The 25,036-nt window shown below is 42.6% G+C and overlaps 1 protein-coding gene across 6 annotated transcripts in view; it reads right to left on the reverse strand.

The window, feature by feature from the left end:
• Positions 1 to 531: 531 nt before the first annotated feature.
• The window catches only part of Syk (spleen associated tyrosine kinase), an 89,726-nt gene continuing 65,221 nt past the window's right edge, over positions 532 to 25,036 (reverse strand). For all 6 annotated transcript variants that reach the window (XM_046453972.2, XM_058582722.1, XM_046453961.2 and 3 more), the window contains 7 exons: positions 17,145 to 17,232; positions 15,799 to 15,976; positions 12,410 to 12,619; positions 11,683 to 11,872; positions 7,005 to 7,145; positions 5,773 to 5,885; positions 532 to 3,542 (listed from right to left, as the gene is read on the reverse strand). In XM_046453972.2, coding sequence (XP_046309928.1) covers positions 3,470 to 3,542; positions 5,773 to 5,885; positions 7,005 to 7,145; positions 11,683 to 11,872; positions 12,410 to 12,619; positions 15,799 to 15,976; positions 17,145 to 17,232 — 993 coding nt within the window. In that variant the 3' untranslated portion in view covers positions 532 to 3,469. The remainder of the gene's footprint in view (positions 3,543 to 5,772; positions 5,886 to 7,004; positions 7,146 to 11,682; positions 11,873 to 12,409; positions 12,620 to 15,798; positions 15,977 to 17,144; positions 17,233 to 25,036) is intronic.

The raw sequence follows: 25,036 nt of genomic DNA on the forward strand, positions 1-25,036 counted from the left end.
TACTGTGTACATGTGTGCACATACATGGGCACACACATATACATGTGCATGTGTATGTAGGCTTTGTAAATGCAAGTGAATGCATGTATGTAAATGCAGTCTATTAGTATATGTATGCATGTATGTATTTTGCATGTGTGTGTGTGTGTATGAGATGTCCTTTATAATAGGAGATCAGGACTCTTCTACCCAATACTCTTAGGCTGTCTTCATAGAGAAAGATGAAGCTATGCTCTACACTCCTGCTTTGGCCCCATTGGTGATTTCTGGTCCTCCTTGGTTTGGTGTGGGCTGTCGAGTCCCCACTGGGCAGATCCACAGTTCATGAAAAAAGGACAGACATACTCTGGTGGGACAGGGTCCTCCTTGGCAGGCCTCCTCCTGTGTGGCAGGAGCTCCCAGAGGCCCCCGTCCCCTGCTTACATGGCAGGGGACCCAACATTTTACAAAACATGCTGCACATCTGACAATGCTAATTGATGCTATCTGGCAGGGTAGCCAATCACATCCCAATAACTTCCATGAAAGTCATCACAGAGCAAATTTTAAATTTTTATTTAAAAAAAAAATCACAGTTACAAATATCCGGTGACAAAATGTAGCTCTTCTGAAAAAAAAAAAGAATGCAAAATGCTGGTGGAGTGAACTCTTTGGGAGTTTGGGGGAACCGAATATCCAGCAGTCACCTCTGCAAATGAAAATCCAAGTGGATTTGCAGTCACTGGGGCTGAAGACCATGTGAAGTCACCGTCCAGCAATTGGGTGATGAGAGTGAGCAGAGAACACGCTCAACTGAAACCACCGGCAATGACCTAAGCACTGGACGGAGGTTTGTTTCTGCCTTAGAGACATTCGGTTGTGCTGCGGGGTGAGGTATCTGTGGCATCCACAGTCAATGGGATGCAGCCAGGGGACCTGGGGAGTCAGTACCTACTAAGAAGGACCAGAAGGTGACCGGCACATGGAGTGAGCCCGGCTCCCTGGGAAATAGAGGGTTAGAACATTCAGAGGGGTAGCCCGTGAGTGGAAACGCAGCTCAGGATAGAAGTTCTAGAAGGACTTGGAGACCTTTCCCCCACCTTCCAAATTTAACCCTTTTCACAGTCTAAATTCTTCAATGAGGTTGCCTTTCTCTAACTGTGACCCCAGGGGAGAGGAAAATTATTCCTGATGGTAGGACACAAATTTGACTTCACTGGCTGGCCCCAGTGGACCTTGTGCACACAGGAACATGCTCTCCCAGGGGAGAGGTACTGGATAGTCCCAGGACAGAGGAACACATGACCTTCTGCAGGGAGCTAGGCTCCTGCATCCCAGTTCCCCAGGCACATTCTAGACAAGTGTCAGCCCTGGACTCCTGGGAGGCGTGTAGCCAAAGATGCCAGAAATTCACACCAGAAAAAAAGACAAGAAGTACAGCACCTGTTTGCTACACATGGGCATCCATGTTCCTAGGAGCAGGTGGCCTTTATTAAAGACACACTTAGGGTGAAGTGACTCAAGAGTTCAATGGCAGAGCGCCCATCTCTGAAGTACTCATCACTTTACCAAATCCAGCAAATCCAACCCTCCCTGTCATGATCCAAATCTATCAATGGCTTGATCAACAGAGACTTTTCTCACTCATCTTTGTAATTTCAGAGACTGTAAATGTGCTCTGAGGATCTGCTCAGTGAGTTCAGCACATGGGGATCCTCTCGGCAATGAAATGAATGAATGGTCAGGTAGCACAATTCCAAAAAGTGCGGCTGGTTCCTAAAAATTTCCTAACACAACAGCTCATGTCTTTTCTTTGGCTAAGCAAAAAAAAAATGGCTACTTTCCTTCATACCTCAAGTTAGGAACAGGGTTTCTTCTGCCCTCCATGGCTATGTGTATGCTTTAAAATGCCTTCGAGGTGAACATGTGTCCAAGATTATGCATATCTACAGACATTGAAATACAGGATAAATAGCTTTTTAACTTTCAAGGGCCACAAGACTGGTATTAGTGGGTGATGATTTATATAAGATCAAACATTATGTCCAGGATTCAAAGACTAGCAGAATTCTCAGGTCTTACATCTTTAACCTAAAGTCACACTTAGTCACAAATAAGGCCTATCCATGGTGAGGATCAAAGTCTTTGGTTTTATGATGACGGACACTCTCTTTAGAAACTCCTCTTTCGATGGCTTTGGCCACCATGTTGCCCTCTGTTCTGGTGTGACTATGTCCCCAGAAATTCATGTACTGGAAATTTAATCCCCAAATTCACATGTTAATGGTATTTGGAGGTGGGACCTTGAGAGGTGATTAGGATTAGAATGGGCCAAGAGGATGGGGATTTATATGGGATTAGTGGCTTCATAAGAGTGACTCCAACTGGCATGGCTCTCTCTTCACGTGATGCCTTTGCTGTGTTATGGTGCAGCAAGAAGCCTCCTGCCAGGTGCTAGCACCTTGATCATTGGGCTTCCCAGCCTCTAGAAGTGTGAGAGATAAATTTTTCTTTATAAATTTCTGTGTCAGGTGTTCAGTTATAGCAACAGAAAATGGGTTTAAAAAAAAAAAAGATGGAATTCTGGCTGCAGCCCCTCTGTAGAGGGTAAACTTCATCTTGAAGCTTGGCCCATGCTCAGTAGATAGCAGCCTGATCACTCAGCTGCCCCTGATGGGACACGGGATGAGGGCAGCCTGACTCCACTATGCAATTTCCACGCGGAACTTCATTCACTAGTCTCCATAAAAGCACAGAACAATTTTTAAGACCACCTGCAGGGGAGAGGACTTCAGGGGATGTAACCTCAGCTGATGTACCCCAACAGTCCTCATTTCTCATCTAGATAATGCTTCTGTCCCATAACAGAGCAAAAGCCATACCCAGGCTTATTATTGTTAGTGATGGTGTGTTATTTCATTAATTGTCTACATGCTTAGAAACTGTTCTGGCTGAACTTTTTTTTTTAGGCCTCACAGCAAGCACTTTCTCATCTGGACAGCTTTTCTCTGGCCAAGAATCCGTCGTGGGCTGTCAGAGTCATGTTTTAGGGGAGGTCGGCTCCCTCTGCCATTCCCTCCCCTTCCTTCATTTCCAAAGTCAGTGCTAACTGGGTTGGAGCCATGGGGCCCTGCCCTCAGGTCTCCAGGGCTTTCTGCAACCCAGGACCCCAAGAACTGGAATGACACAAAAAGGAATTTAGAAACATCCTAGAATCAGTCTGCACAAAAACCACACAGACAAAGGACACAAACCAGTCTGTCAGCCCCTCAAGTCAACATGTCCTCTGTCTTCTTGTGGGACCCTGTTTGCTTTGGGTTTGGTGAGTCCTAGGACAGGTTTTGCTTAAGAAGTCACCAGCATGTTCCACCCTGGGGCGGCTCTCTCCACCAGCAGCTGGAGATGGAAAGGCTGGAAATCCATTCCTATGAATACATGTTCCTGAGATTGCTCCTTGACTGAAGGCAGCTGTGGGCAGGCACCGGGGCTGTTAGTTAACCACGTCATAGTAGTAATTGCGCAGCCGCAGCTCCACTGCTACAAACCCGGGCCTTTTCTCCACCCTGGAAGAGGAAGAGACAGGGTGTGGGTCAATGTGCCTGTGAAAAGCATTTTCCAAGCTGGGGCCTTCAAGCAGCGGCGCCCCCTGGTGGTACCCTACAGTCTTTGCGCCCATCACTGGGTGATCACAAGCCCGTGAGAAATAGATCCCATCTGATCCCACTCCAAACCTGTGGAACCCAAATCTACATTTTTACCAGATCTCCAGGGGATTCATGTCCACCTTGAAGTTAGAGAAAAATTTTTACTAGAACTCAGAATCTTTTATACCCTAAGTTCTTGGAATCTCCTGGTGATGCCAGCAACGTGTCTGAAGATGCCTCACAGGTGAATGTGGTGCAGACAGGTAGTGTCTGACTCGATTTTCTTAAGACCAAAAAACATGGACATAGCTGCAACTCTCCTCCCCACACTCCTGCTGAAGGATCTGAGTCTTCTGATAAGGGGCTGTTATATGGGTTCTTACTGAAACTTCCCCCATTTATTTGGTGCCCAGGATTGAACCCAGGGGTGCTTAACCACTGAATCACATCCCCAGCCTCCCTCCTACCCTTTCAAAGGCAGATCTCGCTAAGTTGTTTAGTTAGATCCTTGTTAAGTGCTGAGGCTGGCTTTGAACTTGCCCTCTCCTGCCTCAGCCTCCTAGCTGCTGGGATGACAAGAATCATCACCAGGACCAGCAAAATTTCCCTCTTTTCATGGCTGAGACAAAGACCCAAGCATTCTCTATTGCAAATCTTAACAGGTCAAGGCCTTTCTTTGAGCCAGTGAGGTGCTGAAGTAAGCAAACTACGGGTTAGGGTTTTTTACAATCTTGATCTCTAAAAAGACATTTACAGCTACCTCTGCTTTCTGTAGCAGGAGCAGAGGTCATGGAACCCTTAGGAGGACAGTCCTACCACATGGAATTGGTTCCAGGACCCCCAAGGACACCAAAGTCCAAGGATGCTTGAATCCCTTCTACAAAATAGTATAGTATTTGCATATAACCTAGGCATGTCCTCCTGTATGTTTTAAATTGCCTCTAAATTACTTACAATATCTAATATGAGGTAAATTGTATTTACTATGGGAATAGTCGGACTTCATTGTTTAAGGAATGACAATAAGATAAAGAAGTCTGTACATGTTCAGTGCAGACGTGATATTTTCCATATATAGAAATCTGATCTGCCGTTGGCTGTACCTGTGAATGGGGAACCCCTGACATTGAGGGATGACCGTGTTTCTTACAACCTTGAGACTATCCTTGCTTAGAAGTTATTTTTCTCATTTTGCAACACTTTTCACTATAATGCAAGTGGTTAAAGTTGCCCGGTAGGTGAACTAGAACTTGAAGTTAAGCAGTATGCAACTGTCCTCATTTAACCATTTTGACCCGAGACAGCTGCAGTTCCACCTCATTCAGTCTAGACACCCAGGAACAACCATAGAACATGACCAAGATCCAAGAGTCTCTATTATAAGAGCGGTTTCTGCAAAACCAAGATGGGCAGTTTTGTCAAATGGCATCAAAATAAATGGTACTGCCAACATCTTGGGAATAGCAAACGTTTCGACAGCAGCTCCTGAGAAGCTAATAGCCCTTCAAACCATGGCCTCTGGACCCACAGATGCTCTTAGAGAGCATGCCCTGTGGCTCCTGGGTGCCATTCAAGCTTTTTGAATGCACCTGCATTCTGCTCAGGGGCTGTGTGGGAGTTAATCAGGGAAGGAAAATGCATTGCACCCAGAATTAGGGATAGACTTTTGACTCTGCCTGTGCTAGGTAGCCTGCGAATGTTATGTGATGACCCTGAGCCATGCTCTCTGGACCCCTGGCACTGAACCCATCTGTGATCAGGAGAATCTCCTAACACATTGTGGAACCAGGGGTGCTCTCAGATGGGGCAGCCAACATTGCAGAAGCCAGGATCCCTCACCCCACCTGGTGGTCCATAAGATCACACCTCCTAGTGACACTGTAGACATCTGTATGTGTAAACACATTCTATGTCATTAGCCCAAAGACAAAAATCACCCAGCAATGCATTCCTAGAACATGTCCATGTCGCTAAGGGACATCTGACTGTATCTTACAGAGGACAGTTCCTGGCCCTCCCCTATGGTTTGTTTAGGAAAGGGCATATCTTGATGCGTGACAAGGTAGAATTTGTGCTTCCTGTTCATGCCAAGTGAGGCCATCATCCTCCATAGCTCTTGGATAAGTTGCTAGCAGTATTGGGTACTCACTCGTACGTCCAGCACAGGTTCATCAGATCGTACATCTCTCTGGGACACCCTTGAGGGCACCCCATCCGCTCTCCTTTCTCCAACATGGCGGTAACTTCACTTCCTTTCATCCCCTAAGACATGCAAAATACACAGGAGCTTTTGAAACATGTTAACCAACAAACCCAAATAACCACCTCACTGCCCAAGACACAAAGAGTATGGGCTGTGTGGTGTCAGTTATATAAGTGACAAGCCAGGAGCACATCATTTACGATGTTAGAAGTTAGATTTGGTACACAGATTGGGGGAAGAGCTATATGTGGGGGGCAGGGAATGGGGTGTTATGGATTAGATACAATGTATCCCCCAAAAGCTCACGTGTGAGACAATGCAAGAACTGTCAGAGGTGCAGTGATTAGGTTATGAGAGTCCTAACCTGCTCAATGGATTAATTCACCAATAGGGATTGCTTAGGTGTAACTGTAGGCAGGAAGGGTGTACCTAGGAGATAGGTCACTGGGGGTGTGCCTTTGAGGTTTATATTTTGTCCCTGGTGAGCAGAACTCTCTCTCTTTCTCTTTGCTCGCTGACTGCCATGTTCTGAGCTGCTTCCTTTCATCATTCCCTTCCGCCATGATGTTCTGCATCACCTTGGGCTCAGAGCTATGGAGTCAGCCGTCTGTGGACTGAAACCTCAGAAATGGTGAGCCCCAGATAAAATTTCCCTCCTCTATGTTGTTCTTGTCAGGTATTTTAATCACAGCGACAAAAACAAAACAACAACCACAAAAAAACTGATTAGAACATGAGGATGTTCTGGATTTCTGCTCTATTTCCTCATCTGGGGGCTGATTTCGTGGTGTGCTTCATTTGTGAAAACTCATTCAGCTGAATTTTAGGATCTGTATACTTTTTGGTATTACACTTTGATTAAAAAAATCTAAGAAGTGTAGAACTGTACATTTGTTACTGTCAATAGTCATTGTTTATATTTCAGCTCTAGTGAAACATGGTCTAGATATTTTCTGCGTATCTATATGTGTGACACACATAGATACGCAGAAAATACACCGTTCCTTTCAGGTCCGTGTAAACTGAGGTCATGTTAATAACCCAGTGTCAACAGGTAAGAAGAGACGCAGGGTGCCCAGATTTCATGATTGTCAGGTTCTTGGGCAGATAATCTGGTGCTTATCTGTTGTATAAGCCACACAGTTTAGGAAGGAAGTGTGTCGACATGGATGACTCACTCGATAGGGCTTCTGCCCATAGGAGAAGGCTTCCCACATCAGCACACCGAAGCTCCACACGTCGCTTTTGCTGGAGAACTTGTAGTAGTTGATGCATTCGGGGGCATACCACTTCACGGGCCACTTCCCGTGGGTCTGGGCCTGAACGCAAAGCAGATGGAGAGAAAAGCCACGTGAACCACGGTTTTATCCCCGTTAGCGGAAACCTGGACACAAGCCAAGTGACCATCAGCAGACAATGGATAAACCAAATGTCATCTGCACTGACATTCATCTATTAACAGGAAGGAGATTCTGATGCCTGCTACAGCATGGGAGAAACCGACGAGCATCACATTAAACAAAATAGGACATTCGCCACACAGCAAATACGGTATGATCCTGCTTACTCAGAAGGACCTAGAGAAGTCATATTCAGGAGATGTACAGGGAAGAGTAGGAAGTAGTTTAATGGATACAGTTTCAGTTTTAAGATGTAGAGAGTTCTGAAGGTAAGTTGTACAACATGAGCACATGACCAAACAATGCACTTAAAAATGGTTAAGTGGTAAATTTTATGTTACATGCATTTAAAAAAATTTTTTAAATGAAGAAGATTATGACTCACACAATGCTCTGTGCATGTGTGTGTATGTGTGTGTATATTTGGAATGAAAAGACAATTTTTTTCTTTTTTGGTGATATTGGGGATTGAATGTAGGCCTTCATGAATGCCAGGTAAGCACTCTACCATTCAGCCATGTCCTTAGCTCTGAAATGAATTTTTAAAATCCTATGAAATCTTAAAACTTTAAGTGCTAATTTTAGATTTAAATATACATTTTTTTAAAGAATTGGTTGGGTCAAACTGTCAAACTGCTCACTCCTTTTTCTCTTTTCTTGTCTTTTTCTCTCACCTCTTGGCTGCACACGGCTTCACGAAGCATGAAGTTGGCAATGGACAAGCCAAGCCTGAGTGTCAGGTCAAGGTTGCATGCCAACACGGGGCTGCTCACAAGCATATTCAACTACAACTGCGTGTTGGTCTGTAGTTTTAAGCCAATGCTAATTATTTTAGCATAGGCTATTTGCTGTGCCATTTAAAAAATGGAAAGTGAATGCTTTAAACTTCCTAATTAAAAAAAAAATCCAGTAGTATTAAGAAGATCAAAACTGTGCATAGGGAAGCCCTGGAGGGTTTGGGATTAGTGTGGTACACTGTTGAGTCTTGTTATCTCTTCCTGATGTTCCCTTTCATATGAACAAAATCTCCCTGGGGTGGTGAGAGGGACATGATCTCAGTGAAAATTGATTTCATTTCACTGATGTAGGTCAGCAGTAGCAATCTGGGCATGTCACTATGGAGATGATAGGATACCCTTAGACTTCTCAAAATTACACAACTAACCATACTGCTGTCTTACTCGTGTGATGCATTATTTTTACATTTTCTGATTTTCAATGTTGTGAACCATGTAGTCAGGTGTGATAATTCAAGTTCATTTTGAATTTTGAACCAATAACCAGGTAAACCTTTAACACATCCTAAACATGCTGAAAAGTTAGTCTCTCTACTTTGATAGGATTTGGTGTATCTTTCAAGAACAATCTAGATACAAGCATAAGCGGGTAATATGTATTTTTTGGTAATAAAACTAGGGCATGTGTATTCTGTACCTTACTTTTAACTTCCCTACTTAACCATGCATCTTGGACACAGCTCTAGATTGACACGTGCAAAATAATGTTACTTCTGAAAGTTGCAGTGTTTTTGTGCTTCCTAAGAAGCTCTCAGGACTAACGGAGCCAGATTCCTACTGAGAGGACACAAGATGGTTTCCAGGGATTTACTGCTAGAGTGCACAACGCTGAGTGTTTATGTTTGCCCTTGTGGGGAGCTGTGGATCCAGGGCACTGTGAATACAGCCGTGACGCCGCCCAGAGCAGGCTGCCATGCGTGGCTCCCCAGGCACTGGGGAGTTCATGTGCCTCTATTCCTATCATTTCTCTGTGACCTGATTTAACTCTTGATTCTTTTATGTTTTATTTTGCCAGCTTTATGGCCTCCTGAACTAGATTATTAGAATAAATATAAATTTTCTTAAAAATCCTCCCTATCTCTATCTTTTCAGTGGTGTTGGGTCCTTTCTCACTGCTTCTAACATGGTCCTTACCTCTGAGTGTCCTCCTTTTTCTCCCTCTCTGATTCTCAGAGATCTGCTGATTTGCTCCTCAACTGTACATTAATATCTAATATCTGTGGCAATTTTAAAATTGGCTAACAGTTCTGGGTTTCTCTTCCTCTCAAGGGACCTATCCAAGCACAAGCAGGTTACTAGATCTTTGCAGAAAGCTTCAAAGATTAAAAGAGAATGAATCAAAACAGAAAAGAAAAGCAACTTACAAGAAACAGACTCTGCAGGGAAAACAAAATAGAAAACCCGTCCACATTCCCAATCATGGGAATCTGTCCATCCTGTCCCTTGAATCTGGATGAGCTATGGCTGCAGTGACCAACAGAAGCAGGGAAAAGTGACCCTGCTTCCTGTAGCCGCCATGCTGCGAGGAAGCCCAAGGGCCACAAGGAGGCACTACACAGAAGTGTGCTGGTCCACAGCCCAGTGGAGGTCCCAGGCCACAGGCTGTGGTCAGTCAGTCTCTAGCTGTACGAATGAGCACAATGGAGTTGGATCCCCAGCTCCTTTAGTGAACTGAGTCACTGGGTGGGGCAGAAACACCCTGTCCCCACTGAGCCAGGCCAGTTTAGTATCAGTAATGGGCGCTGGCTGGTCTTTCCCTGCACTGAGTTTGCAGTGGTCTTTCATGCAGCAGCAGTAGATACTGAGGACAGCATTCATATTCTGATGTGTATTTCTCCATGTCTTCCTTTAGTACTTGTTCCAAACTGGCTCTCTTCTATTAGCCATGGCATTCCAACTTGATGCCTGCTTTACAAGGCCCTTCCTTCTGCCTGTGCTCTTCCTTCTGCCTGGTGCTCTTCCTTCCAGACTGCACTTTACTTTGCTGTTTCCCCTTGGCCTTCAGATGGGCTCATGCTGACACCTTTCTCAGGTTGCTCAGGTCTTACATGCACCCCAGTGGGCAGCTGCTTTATGAGCAATGGCATAAGGAGGGGGCTGTGTGGGAGCAGGTGCTAGGCACAAATACTCTGCTCTCCCCGGGGTGGGCAAGCTCAACCAGTGCCTGCTTCTATTCCCAAGACTACTGACAGCCGCCATCCCCTTGCCACCTCCTGGAGTCACGTACTGCCTCTCAGAAAAAGGGTGAACGGGTGGGCATTGTCATCTAGGGGGACTTTTCTGATTACTGCAGGTGGTGCAGCTCAGGGAAGATTCCACAGCACCCCCCTAACCTGTGTGTGGAGCCACCCCTTCCCCTGTGTTCTGCCACTCACTCATTGACCATTCAGGGCATATTCTCTATTTATGAGCACCCTCAACATTTCTAGGAACCTGAAGAGTCAATCCTTCTGTGATACTTGTCCCAGACTTGGCGACAAATCCTGTTACACTTTCCAGTTGGTCAACACAGACCCTCTGAATATGCTGTGACTGCATTCATGTGAAGATGGGACTTCTGCTTTCTTTTAGTTATCAGTTAATCTCAGGGCATGCAGAAGGGTAACATTCAGGAGTGAAGTCACCTTGGCAAGCAGGAATGGTCATTGTGAAATTGTTTTTTTAGGAAGTCCAAACACACACTTAGGCCTAGTCATCACTTTATGTTTTACTGAGAGTCCATCCTCAATTCTGCATAATTTCTGCCTTAACAAACTAAAGGGTATATTTCTTTTCTACTCTCACATAATTACCTTTATTTTTTATTTCCAGGATTTTATTATTTTTATTTCTTACTTTAATTCTAATGGATACCAACTAAGCCAGTAGAACAATTTCCACATATTTAGTGGGAAGACATGGGCCCTGATCTTGACATAGATGATGATTTGGGTGGAGACGATGGATTTATATGATATTTCTCATCTGCTTTCTTTGACATGTGTGTAGATATGTGTACGTTAAAGGCTATTTTGAAATAGATCCATACCAGATACTCTGGAACAGTGTTCCATTAGATGTTATTAGATACACCGTGAATCAGGTTTGAGAAAAACAGCAGAGAAAAAAACCCTCTTCTGAGCATCAGTGTCAGTTAAATAAAAGGGCTTAGGGAAACCTAACAAGAATCAACCTGTCCAATCCGTAGTTTTCAAAGTTAATTTAGTAAAGGAACTCCATCCTTCTTTTTCAAAACAAATTATTGGTTAATACTCAAGGTAAAACTTGAGTATTGTTCCATGGAACATAATTCAAAAGAGACTAATTTGAGTAAATCTCAAGGTGTGACATATTTGAGTATTTCCATTTTAAAAAAATAGAATCAAAGTTTTTTTAAAAAAAATATTTTTTAGTTGAGATGGACACAATACCTTTATTGGTCTATTCATTTTTTATGTGGTGCTGAGGATCGAACCCAGGGCCTCACATGTGCTAGACAAGTGCTCTACCAATGAGCTATAACCCCACCCCCTTAGAATCAGAGTTTGATAAGAAAATTTTAGCATGGTTACTAGGGTATTTTCTTCTTAAAATCCTACCGTAATAAAATAAAGAGGAGGTTAATTTACCTCTGGGCTTTTGACAACCTGCTGTTCTGAACATCAGGGACTTGTTCCTACCTTGTAGTAGTTTTCGTCTGCTTGCAGTGCTTTGGAAAGCCCAAAGTCGCTGATCTTGGCATAATGTTGAGTGACCAGCAATACGTTTCTTGCAGCCAGATCTCTGTGCACAAAATTGCACTCCTCCAAATATTTCATTCCCATGGAAACCTGATGAACCAGCTCTATGATGTTCTTATCCTTGACGTGCCTGAAAACCACAAGGCTGCCATTAGGGACCGTGGATAGTGATCCTCACTCCTCCTGCACACCGAAGATGAGACCCTTCATTCCCTAATCTTACACAGAGGCAGCAGGGGCAACCTTGTTAACATAACAGCACTTCCAGATGGAACTCCATTTTCCGGGTGTTCAACAGGTTTGATTTTCATGGCATGCTTTGAATTGCAAGGAAGGTAGCTTAGAGGTGTGGTCATGTTCTGCCCAGCGAGGGCAGACGTCTTGTCCAAATCATCTGAGGGGCTGATTCTACTGCTGAACCGGAAGTGTGGGTAGAGAATGAATAAAGGAGGACAAAAATAGGTGGATTACAGCTTATGTCTAAGTAACAAGAGCTAAAAAGAACTGGACCCATAGACTGTGCCTCCTCTCTCGAGGTTTCTGAGCATCGACTACCGTGGGAAGGTGCAAAGGGTGAGGTTTCCCATAGAACTCAGGCTGTTCTGGGGTCAGCAGGGGCCCTGTCCCTCAAAGCACAGCATCTTGGCCTCTGGGCACATTGCCATACCTGTTCTGCTGCAGATACTTGTTGAGTGGACCAAGCTCTGCCATCTCCATGACCAGCATCCAGGACTCGGCTTCACAGATGCCGATCATGCGCACGATGTAGGGGTTGTCGAGCTGCTGCATGACGTTTGCTTCTGCTAATAATTCATCCTTCAGGGCGGGGTCATTGGCCTCGTTTTTCAGGATTTTCACAGCCACTGTTTTCACCACTCTGAAAAACAGGGCATAACCTGTAGGGAACTTTCCAGAATGGCTCCTGTCTACAAAACTATCTTCCATGAAGCATGATTCCTATGCAGAAGTGATGTTATGCAAATATGTACAACAGCCAGGCATGGTGGCTCATGCCTGTCATCCCAGTGGCTTGGGAGGTTGAGGCAGGAAGACTGCAAGTTCAAAGCCAGCCTCAGCAATTTAGTGAGGCCCTAAGCAACTTAGCAAGACCCTGTCTCAGAATAAAATGTTAACAAAGGTCTGGGGATGTAGCCCAGTGGTTGAGAGCCCCTGGGTTCAAACTTTGGTACAAAAAACAAAACCAAAAAGTCTGTAATAGAGCACATCTTATAAAGCCATGTGATGAATGCCTAGTCTTCTAACCATGCTCTTTTATTTTACAGACTTTACAAATAATGGAGGGGACCATGCTAAAGAATGCCCCAAACCAAGCAAAACCCCTAAAAGGTAAAATATTTAAAGAGCATCTACATAAAACCAACCATGACATACATGGATTTCTGTAACATCTTGTGATTTACCAATCGAGATTATGTGATTATAAGATTCCTTTAATAGCAATGGAAAATGAATTTCTCAGTGCAGAATTATGAAGCATACATTGTTAAAGCTCACAGTTGGAAAAAAAACCACTTCTTTTTCCATCTGAAATTTGTTAATTTTAAGCAAGCTTCAACTTAGTTTGCAAAAAATTAAGATTTTTTTATATTCCAACAAAAAGCATCACCTAGATCATGTTGAACTCTTGAAAATATTCTAATATAGTGAGGCCTCAATAAAATAATAGAACTTAATTGTAATGATTTGAAAAACTGCCCCTCTCTGTGATACAATTCCCAGGAGCACGGGAAGTATCTTTTTGAGCTCCCAAACTGAAGAATAAAAAGAGAACTATCCAATAAAATAGATCAAATAAAAGAATAGAAGACTCATTCTGACACACTAGAGAGAAAAGCACTCATAACGTCAGTGAATGTTAGTAGTTGACCATGGCGATTGCTTTCACACAGACGGGTTCAAAACATTACCAGCACCCCAGAAACCTTCCTGGATCCTCCTGAGGACATGGAGTTATCCCTTTATGCCTTCTCTAGACAGTTGATTATTTTTCTTTTCACATTTGGTAGGAGACCATTTGGGTCTACCACCCATTGGGAACTGGTTTTGTGTATGGTGTGAGGCATGGATCAAAATTAAGAAGTAAAAAAATCTCTCGATTCTTGCAAATGTTTAAGGAAGAAACAACAAACTCTTCCAGAAAAATATTAGATAAGGAAACTCCCTAACTCATTTTGAGGCCAGCATTACTCTGATGCCAAAAATCAGATAATTACGAGAAAAGAAAACAAATTGACTGAGATCCTTCATGAACACAGGTGTAAAAATTCTAAGTTACATTAAGTTCAGTAACTTATGAAAATATATAATGAACAAATAACGAACAAGGAGAGTTTATTCCAGGAATGCAAGGTGCGTTTAACCTTTGAAAGCCAATCAGTGTAATCCACCATATAAACACAATAAAGGAGACAAGCCATATGGTGATCTCAGTGGAGGGACAGTGTTCAATAAAATTCGGCATACATTCATTCTTAGAGAAAACTCTGAGAAGTGTAGGAATGAGAGAACACTTCTTTATTCTGATAGAGAGCAGCTAAAACCTATAGCTAACATCATTCCTAATGGTAAAATATAGGAAGTTTTTCTCTGTTCGATCAGTGGCGAGGCTACTGCCCCCTTTTATCAAGCATTGCTTTACGGTTCCTGATTAATACATAAGACACACACAAACATAAGGATTGGACAGGAGAAAACAAAACTGTGATTATTCATTATTCACAGAAGGATGGCTGTGCTTACTAACTAGAAGACTCAGTATGGTGAAGAAGTTATTTGCCCCAAATCAACCTAGAGAGCCTCTTCCCTCCCCACACTGTCTGGTGGACTATGCCTATGTTAATATTTAATTAAGCAAGGAACTTAAATATGGCCAACTATAACAAGTTGAAAAAATGTGTGCCTAAATACATGAGAATTGATATTCAGTTTAAAGAAAAAAGATCGTGATTACATACATATATAAAAATAAGCATCGTGGACAATGTGTATATATATATATATATATATATATATACATACATACATATATACACCCCATACACATATGCTATGCATATGTACACACATATGGTAAATGCACATGAATATACATACCCATATGGAGGGGCAGCCTCAGAAGCAGGGGTTTCTGTGTGTGCTTTTGCCTATATATTTTTCTTTTTTCACTTACATTGCTGGGGATAGACCCAGGGCCTCTCATATGCTAGGCAAGTGCCCGTCACTGAGCTGCAGCCCTAGTCCTCATCTATATTTTTGATCTTTGAATCATGCAAATTCCCTACTCAAGAAAACATCACTTTTACAAAAATTTCTTCCATTGCAAATAGAATGAAACAATGATCCCTATCAAACCTGTATTGGTGTTTTTACCTATCTGAAGAGAGGGTTTGTCTCAAAGGACTTTAGAAATCAGTATTTTTATGGGACATTCTATGTGGGATTCCTTCTAAAGATCAAGTAAGATGCAAAGTCATTTTAGTAAAGTAGGAATTTTAAATGATTTATGACACATTGTGATTTTCAATTATACCAGAAAGAAAAATAAATACAAATTATCCTAATGGTATTTGGAATTAAGAATTTTCTAGGTAAGAAAATTGAGACACATTATAAAATCCTCCCAAATAAGTGAGAACGCCATACTGTTGTTTTATTTAAATAAGATAATTCACGTGTGTATACAAGTGCATATTAAACTTCAAAAAAATACACAGACTAAGTGGAGTTAAGAGTGGTCGTGTTTGGGCATAAATATGCTGTTCTAACGCATTTGCTTATTTGCATTCCCCAATTTTCTATAAGGTACATGTACTAAAACTGAAATAGTTCCTACACCCATGGTTAGTACACATAATGGATGCTCTCATTATAAGAATACCGGAAATAAACAAACTTTATAATGTATAAAGAACTCAGCCATGCTAGGTTAAATTTTAAGTTCGGGACTAAACGAATATCATAGATGTATTCTTAGAAGTTTCTAGAACGTTTGCTCATGGGGGGAGGATGATAGCATAACGGAGCACGGCTACTTACTTTTTCATTTGGTAGTAGCCCTTTTTCACAGTCCCGAAGTTACCAGAGCCCAGTTCCTTGTCCTCTAGGGTGAGCAGGTTTCTGTCCAGGTAGACCTCCTTGGGCCTGATCTCCTCGGGGTCAGCATAGGGGCTCTCGTACACCTCTGTGTCCATGGGCATGGCTTCTATCTGGGGACCTGCAACACAGTCCGGAAACACAACCCTGAGGTGGGGTTCCTGGTGAGGGTCACCCCTTGGGTCACCGTGGGAACGTAGGGTGTGACAGAGAACCGAAGGCAGGGCTGGGAGGCAGCAGGAAAGGGTCCTCAACCCTTTCCTGATGAAACAGTGGGCTGTGGTGCCTTTAAATGAGGTCTGATAGTGATGGGACATCCTTCCTGCTGAGAGGTGCAGCCTAGGTCACCCCTGCTTGGTGGCCTTTACAACTGCGTCAACCAGTAGAGCGCATGAGAAGTGACGCGTGTGACTTCCAAGGACATACGACTTCTGCCTCATCTGTTGGAAACCGCATTCCTGAAGTCTTGAGGTGACCTGGAAGGTGTTCTGAGGCCACCGTGTTGTGAGAAAGTCCACAGTAGCCCACTCCCAGGGACCAAACAAAGAGGACCTGTGAGTCAGGGGAGACAGAGACAGGCTGCCCTGGCCTTGTCCTGGACCCCCTGCAGGGTCCATCCTGAGTCTACCCCATTGGGCAGGTCCAAATCCCAACCTACAGAAGTTAATTAAATGAGATATAACTGGTTCTCATTATTTTAAAGCACTGCCTTAAGGTGTTTTTATAGCATCAAACAGACTCCAAGTTCATTAACAAAAAGAGAAACTTGGAGATGGATACCTAGAGGACCCAAGGAAACCATCCAAAGGCCCCACTTCTGAGACCATGTCACGATGGGTGTATCTCCAGGAACTGTGCCTCTTCACGGCCTCACAGAGTTAGTTTCCCTCCACACACCTGGAATACGAGCAACTCACACATCTCTTCCATTCCCCACACCTCTGACGGGGCCTTCTTCAAAACTAACAGTGGACACACAGGGCTTTCCCAGAACATGGCCCTCTCAGAACTGCAAGTAGAGTAGATGCAGAATTTCAAGGGGAGACATTCTGAAGAAGGCTCATGGATGTTGTCCGCACCCCCAGTTAATGGAGAGGGTCTTGATTGTAGCAGACTATTTCATTCAACAGGACCGTCCTGCTCACGGACACATGACATCGCTGCTACCACTGGACGATCGTCTCACAACTAGAGACCATGCGCTGAACTTTGGAGCCGATTCTACACACTTACAAGTGCCCATACACTTTGCTGTGTGAATGTCCAGAGAGTAAAAGTGTGTTTCTCACCTCTCTCCGCAGCCCAGCGTCCTCGTTCTGGCTCATAAGGGTTGAAGGACGCGGTGCTCTCTGGCCGGGTCCTGTGGGACGGGGAGGCCTGAAGCACACAGATGACCCCATGTCATTTTTTTTACTGACACACACATTCAGGTAGGTCTGAGTATTTTTTATTTTCCAATAATCACAGTTGAACTTATGCAGGGAAGACAAAGGAAAGAATTCAGAAGAACGAAAAGGAAAATAAAAAGGTTTATCTCATTCTTCCAGCGACTGTTTGGATCGTGGAAGGACTAAATGCAGCTCATGCTGAGGTCCAGCTGGGGTCTCAGAGGGTGTGGGGAGAAAATGCCCTCTGTTCAGCTAGAATTCCCTCCCCACTTCTGTGGCTTTTCACACCAGTTTCCCACCTACCAAAAGATGCTGAGGATTTTCATGTTCCCCTTGGATTCATTTTCCTGCTCTAACTCTGTCTCTCTGATCTTATTTTACATGGAAGTTATTTAAAAAGGAAAATTCAATACCCACCAGCTGCTACCATCTACTTCCTAAGTCCAAAGCGTGCATGTACATGTACATTTTATTGCCACCTGCTTCTGTGGCTGCAGGGGACATCTAGCACCATCTGAGTCGATGCTGGCAGATAGCCCTAGCCAGGAAGCTACAGGTCCCAAAGTCTGGCTGCCACCAACCCGGGCCATCGCAAAGCTATGGATCCTGTGAGATGAGGAATGTTTTTTGATTACCTGAAGGAAGGTAACAGAAGCCCATCTGAAGCAAAGCTTTGTGGGCCATTACAAACTTGAATAATATGCATTTGATTAACATCAGTTTGCATCATGAAATAAATGGGTGGAAAAATCTACTCCTTATATTCCTAAGGACTCTCTTTCTTGAACACATTTATCCTGAATTTCCTGACCCATCTTCACCTTTAAGATAAATCAAGGTGATTTGGCTGGGGATGTGGCTCGAGCGGTAGCACGCTTGCCTGGCATGCGTGGGGTGCTGGGTTCGATCCTCAGCACCATATACAAATAAAATAAAGATGTTGTGTCCACCGGAAACTAAAAAATTAATATTAAAAAGTTCTCTCTCTCTCTCTCTCTCAAAAAAAAAATCAAGGTGATTGCTACTAAATTTAGTTCACAGAAAATCCACAATCCAAATCCCTCCCTACTCCCCATTGGTATGAACTGAGTAGCAACTTTATTTATCCCAAACACTGGCCAGGAAGAAATGAGATAACACCAGATTTGGGAGAAATTTAAAGAAACAGAGAGACACTTAAGCTTAACATTACACCGTCACTTATCTTACAGGACATACTAAATCCTCATCTGCCTTATTGGTTACAGGCTCAGAAACCAACGTGTAACAATGCATCTCCGTGCATCCTGATGTCCTCCTCTCCTGCCGAGGGCATGGCCTCCCGCAGTGGAGAGGCTAAAGGACATGAGGTCTTATCTGTCAGAGGGATATCATCAGATCATGTTCTCATGCATCATCTCAGCCTTCTTATTGAACTGTTTAAACGAACTATCACAGGTCGAAAATGACAAAAGTTCCCGGAGGTATACTATTCATTGCCTGCACGAGTCTCTGCCATATGCATGATGGGTGCTCAGTAAAAATGTGTTAAACAAGCACGTGAATGGATGGATGGGTGGGTGGGTGGATGAAAGAAAATTACTCCTTATAAGTGGGAGGTGCCAAGTGCAACCTAATATTGATGTTAAAACGAGTTTTCTCTCCAGACTTTAATAGAGGGGAGTAGGTACAGATAATTCCAAATGACAATCTGCCTCTTTTAAACATTGTATATGATTTCACTTCCAATTTGTAATACAGTTACCCTGTTTTCCATCCTTCCTGCTGAGTTCCCTCCCTCAAACAAACTCTAGGCCAGAATACTTTTTTTTAAAAGTTGTTTTTCAGTTTAACATTTACTGTAATTTCGAATACTTTGATCTTCCCTATAGGAAAATTCTAGATCCCAAGGCAAAACTTGAACAGACACAGAGTTAAAGGATGCCCCAGGATAGGCCACCAGGGAGGAAGGGACCATGAATCCTTGCCTTAAGAACTACTCTCTTCTGCTCTCTTAGGACATTATCCTGAGGCTTCAGCCTCCACCCCAATAGAATGTTCTCCAGAGCAAGAGGTCCTCAAAAAGACTTGTCACAACTAAATCACAGTGCAAATACCTAACATAGAAATCCTGGGGAAACAATTTTAAAACACAGGTGAAGTTATTTTTTTTAAAAAATACTGCAAAGAATACAGTGTATAAGGACTAAGTAGGAATTAGTAGTATTGGACCCAGGGAATCTAAAGTCCTGGATGTGAGTAACTCAGACTCAGACTGGCTGTGTTACCCACTCCTTGTCTTTTGGAGCTTATTATGGACAAGGAAATAGACTGGGGCTCTCCTTTGGAAATTTGGGCTCCATATTTTCAGCAAAGGTGACTCAGGGCTTTAATCTATGCTGCCCAACACAGACCACCCTGTGATAAGGAGGCCTCAGGGTTCAGCCACAGAGAGACCCGGAGTCCCTCGATCAACCACGTCAGCTCTCTCCTATCTGGATGCCTTCATCCTCAGCACCCCGGGCTTTCTGGAGCCTGATTGGATTGGAACAAAAGATGGCACCGCACTTGGCAGAACGTTCTGTGGCAGAAATGGGGGGTTTTCCACTGAGTCAGGTAAGAAAGCAATGGCCATTTTATGATGAAGATGATACAAATCCAAGTTTCACCTTTCCCTAAGGGGTCAATAGACCATTTGGTAGAAACACAACAACAGCTTAAACCTCGGAAGTAAAAACTCAGCTGACGAGAACAATTTGAGGCCTCTGTACAGAATAAACACAAAGGCATGATGATAAATTATGAAGGTATTTACTATTGTGTAACATTTAATGAAATGATAATTTTAGTGAAAAAAACATATGGCTGGGGAGCATTACTATTCCTCGCCACCTTCCTTCTGCTTTTTATTTGTGGAATCTACTCTGCCCTGATCAATACTATCATCTTTTCTGCATAGAGAACAACAAGGCCTAAAGGGAATGCAGACAGTTCCTTTTACCCAGTTTTGCCAACACTCAAAACAAAGAACTACCTGAGCTTCTGACTTTCCAAAGAGGAACTGGAAACTTAAATCTCCTCAATTCAGGTGATGATAGCCTATTCCATAGAAATAATTTAAAAGTCACGTTTGATTGTAAGTTCTGGTCCCTGATATTATATTGTTTAGGTTTAACTGCAAATAGAAAATATTTTTGACAATTTTTTTTTGTATTTAAATTAAAGTGCTTGGAATTTGGAAGTGAACAAGAGTAGGGAAAAAAGAATGCTCTTACGGCACAGACAGGTAGGCTGATTCCGAGTTTCCTGGTTTCCCAGTACCACAAGTGTCCTGCGGTTGATTATCTAGATCCTGACTTTTACTGTCAGGTTCTTGAAGGTGTTTTCAAGTGAGGCAGCTGTAGTCATATAGGTGACAACATAATTGTGATTGCAGCCAGTCAGCTTCAGAGCTACTGGCTGCAGTAAACCACGCGTGGCTACCAGTAGTCTCCAGTGGAATGACCACAGTTGTGGGTCAGTATTAGGGTTGTTTTAGATGCACAAAAGCACATGTAATCTGCACAAGGAATCTTCTCTTACGCGACAGCAAAGGTGTAAAATCTGTCCCTCTAAAACCACATGGACACCCTTTCTCGGTAGTGTAGCCTGCTGGCTTGGCACTGCCAAGTCAAAAGATGTGCCTGGAGAATTTCTGTCTTCCTGTTCTCTCTGTGGGGCCCTAGGAAATGAGTATTTAGAGAAATGTTTTTTAAATATCTCAATTACCCATGTATGTGTTGACTAAAACAGGAAAAAAAGTGGGTTTTAATGAGAAATTTGGGGACACATCTCAGTCTAATCATCTTAGGAAATGTGTCTTTGAAATGTGAAGCTGAAAAGCCACCTTTGGGTCTTTAAGGCTGATGGTCAAATTCTGCTCATCTTTCTTAATAGGATACATTTTTATCAATGTTTTTATTAGTGCATTATAATTATGCATGATATTGGGGTTAGAGGATGGATACAGTTTTGTGCTTACGTTAAAAAAGACAAACAGAATTCCAGGACTAATGACAAGAGGGATTTGATTCTATGTAAGGACTACCAGAACTTATATTCTTTAGTTAAATTCGGTTATATAAATATAAACACATGGGCTGGGGTTGTGGCTCAGAGGTAAAGCGCTCGCCTAGCATGCATGAGGTACTGGGTTTGATCCTCAGCACCACATAAAGTAAAATAAAGACATTGTGTCCACCTATAACTAAAAAATAAATTAAAAATCAATAAATAAAACCAACGTGATACTAATTTTTAAAGAAAAGTTTAAAATGCATCTGACTCTTGTGTTTATTATGAAAATTTCAAATTCTCTAATCATTTGAAAATCAAAGCATACTTTTATAGATGCTAGAGTTACTTTAAGTTCCAACACATATTTTTTATCTGAATTGTTAAAAACAATTGTTAACATTAAGCAAATTAACAAGTTAAAAGTTGTTTACTCCTGAGTATCACAGATGGGCTACTTGACATGATTGTCACAATTCTTTAATCATGAACGGTTAAACAATGGGAAGTTCCTCATCCATTTTTGAAAACATAAGTATGAATTCTTCTAGATCATTCCTGATGAATCATTAAAATATTTAATCCCTATTTTAAATAATATAATCCTGCTCCCTTACCAATTATCTACTGATATTTTTGGCATCTATGAAAACTTGAAGCATTACCAGCATTTTCGGAATTCTTCCAGAATATTTCACACTATGTCAATACTATCCATCTGTCTGTCTATCCACCTATCTATCTACGACTTTGCTTTTTAACAGTTAACACTGTATTTTGGAAACAATTCTAGATTTCAGCTTCTCTCACAGTAGCAATGTTATTTCCCATTGAAAGACATTTAAATTATTACAGGAATTTGACAATTTTCAGCATTAGAATGAGCACTTTCATATATATACATCTGTGATGCGATTGTTTTATGTACTTCTAATTTCCATAGATGTCACAAAATTGCCTTTCTTGTAGATGGTATCATTTCATTTTTCTCTAATAAAGTGTAGTGTAATTCACCACACCCTTGAGCACAGCATTATAAACTTTTAGATTTGGACCAGTCTCAGTTTCACACAGGCAACGGTTTTGGACAGGATCATGAGGTTCCATCCTACTCGTGATCCTCCCTTACTGACAACCTACCTCCTGGACACTGGACTTGCTTAGCCTGCTCCCATAACCGTATAACCATAGTTTTAACTGTATGCCATAGTTTTAACTTGCATTTCTTTTATTATAAACTTGAGCAACAGTTAATACATTAAAAACTATATATATGTTTACTTTACTCTCAATTACTGACTGAAATTCCCTGCCCATTTTTATCCTCTTATATAGTTGAATATTTCCCTTATTGATTTATAGAATCTCTTTATATATTAAGGAAATAAATATTCTATACATGTCATTGTTACTATTTCTAATACTTATTCCTAGTTTTTAAATTTCTCTTTTGGCAAAGTTATAGCTCTTATCGTGTATATATTGCTTTATTTTTATGTAGTCACATTTATAGATTCTTAAACTTTCTTTAGACATTCTCTGTAATCTAAAAAGGTATACTAAATCTTATTTTCTAGGTATTTCCTTAGCTATTGTGAGGGACCTTAGCTGGCTTAAGCCTACTTAGAAAATGACAGAGGTTTGTCTTCTCACAAGACTGTTTTATTGGTTTTTCATGGTGATGGGTTTTTGAAATGACAACTTGGTTACCCTGAGCTATAGTCATTGAATCAAACAATAGTCTCAGCACTGTAGTGAAAGGGTTCTGCAGATTTAATCACCACACCTCATCAGTTAATTTATGTTAAGAAGATTATCCTGGGTGAGCCTGACACATCAGTTGAGGGTCCCTAGGAAGAGAATTTAGGTTTCCCAAGAAAGAGAAAGGGTAGCATAGAGAGACTGACTGATTCTGCCAGGAGAAAACAGCTTTGGACATGCCTCTGAGGTTCCAACCTGCTTCTGACCTTCCTTTCCTAATAACCTGCCCCATGTGCTAAGCCTGCCCCCATGATTTTGTAAGGTAAGCCCATGTAATACATCTGTGTGTACACTGATATATGTATCAATGTGTATGGATATGCATATTACTACACATTACTATACGTGTGGAGCCGTGTACACAATACACATGTGTGTTATATATGACGCATATACATGTGCATTCATGTATAGAGCTATGTAGTTAGTGTGTGTACATACCATATATGCATACAGATAGGTATATGTGTGCACATATATGCGTGTGTGGATATGTGTGTACATGCATGTCACATATGTGCTCTGTGTGTGTACATATATCTCCTATTGGTCATGCTTCCCTGGTTGAGCCATCTGCTTGTAGGCCACAGAATCAAGGTAAACACGGGCTGCTGTGGTCAAGGTTCATGGTGAAAGTGTTCCTTTCCGGGACTGTGCACAGCTGGGGGCTGTGAGGTAGCACCTAGGCCTTAGGCCAGGATAAGTGGAATGATGAACGAAAGGGGGCGGGGCTTGGGGAGGTGGACCACGCCCCTTCCCCTGGCCATCCGGCAGACCTTGTGTCGGGGAGGTGGCCAAGGACGTGAGGGCACCTGGGCCTGGAGCTGGGGGAAGGCAGCCTGTCCCGGGCAGGGCCTGCCCTGGGCTCTATGAAGCCCTGGACACGTGATGTCCCACTGATGACTACTGCACTTTGTGAGCGTGGCTGCCAACAGGATGGCGGTCACTGACTTCAACTGGATGCAACATCCTAACTTTGAAAAGGAGACTCAAGCCTGAAGAGCACCCTGCCTCAGGCAGGTCTTGAAGCTCCTATGCTTAGGAGGCACCTCGTTGCCTGTTTCCCACTGGACACGACTCCTGCTGGACCGTAGCCATCTTGGCCACCCAGCAGGGCCTCTCCACACCAGGGGAGGGCCGCCCACGGTGGGCGGACAGGGGCAGAGCTGTGCAGGGTTCTGCCCGCCAACACCAAGGCAGGCCTAGTATTCCCCCCAGGGGTGTGAGGGGCCGTTCCCCTCAAATACTTCTCTGTTCTGTGGTCAGCAAGATCAAGGGCATCTGAGTATGGCTGTCAACTTGGAAAATTACTATTGAATAGGATTTCAGTGTGCTTATGCTTTTTATTTGTGTCGATTTTAATAAGTAGCTTAATCAATCTACTCCATGAGTTTAATATCCGATTATATGCCGAAATGTTTGGGATAGTGCTGATGAGTATAAAAATGGCAAGAATGAACTTTACCCCCACTGAAGACAAAAGTCGATAGGAAGAAAGAGCAGTCCATGCCACACACACACACACACACACACACACACACACATATGGCCCTGTGAATTGTGCATATGTGTTAATCCAGAGTTCAAGTTCAATTGTGCATATGTGTTAATCCAGAGTTCATGCACATATGTATGATTCGTTATAAATAAAATCATTAAAAATGACTTCCCTCCTCAAAAATCCAGTCACACAGCCAAACACACAAATCAATTCGATGTCAACTGCCCCAAAAAGAAAAATAGTTTTTTCTAGCCCTCCTATTCCATCTCTTTTCTGTTATATTTAAAGTTCTGTATTGGAACTGTGACAACATAGAAAGAACTGAGTGAATACTAGATAATGAGTTAATACGCATCACAATTCTAATTCATCAACTAAGGTTCAAGTCTAATGAATTAGGATAATGGACTCTAATTCTGCGCTGGAACCTCATAGCAGCCATGAAGTGGATGGGGACACCCTCTGCATACAACCTGCGGTCTTTATATGCAGTGCACCT

This window comes from Marmota monax, unplaced genomic scaffold, assembly GCF_021218885.2.
Source record: "Marmota monax isolate L192 unplaced genomic scaffold, Marmota_monax_Labrador192_F-V1.1 WCK01_AAM20220418_F8-fsc00217, whole genome shotgun sequence".
NCBI lineage: Eukaryota > Metazoa > Chordata > Mammalia > Rodentia > Sciuridae > Marmota > Marmota monax.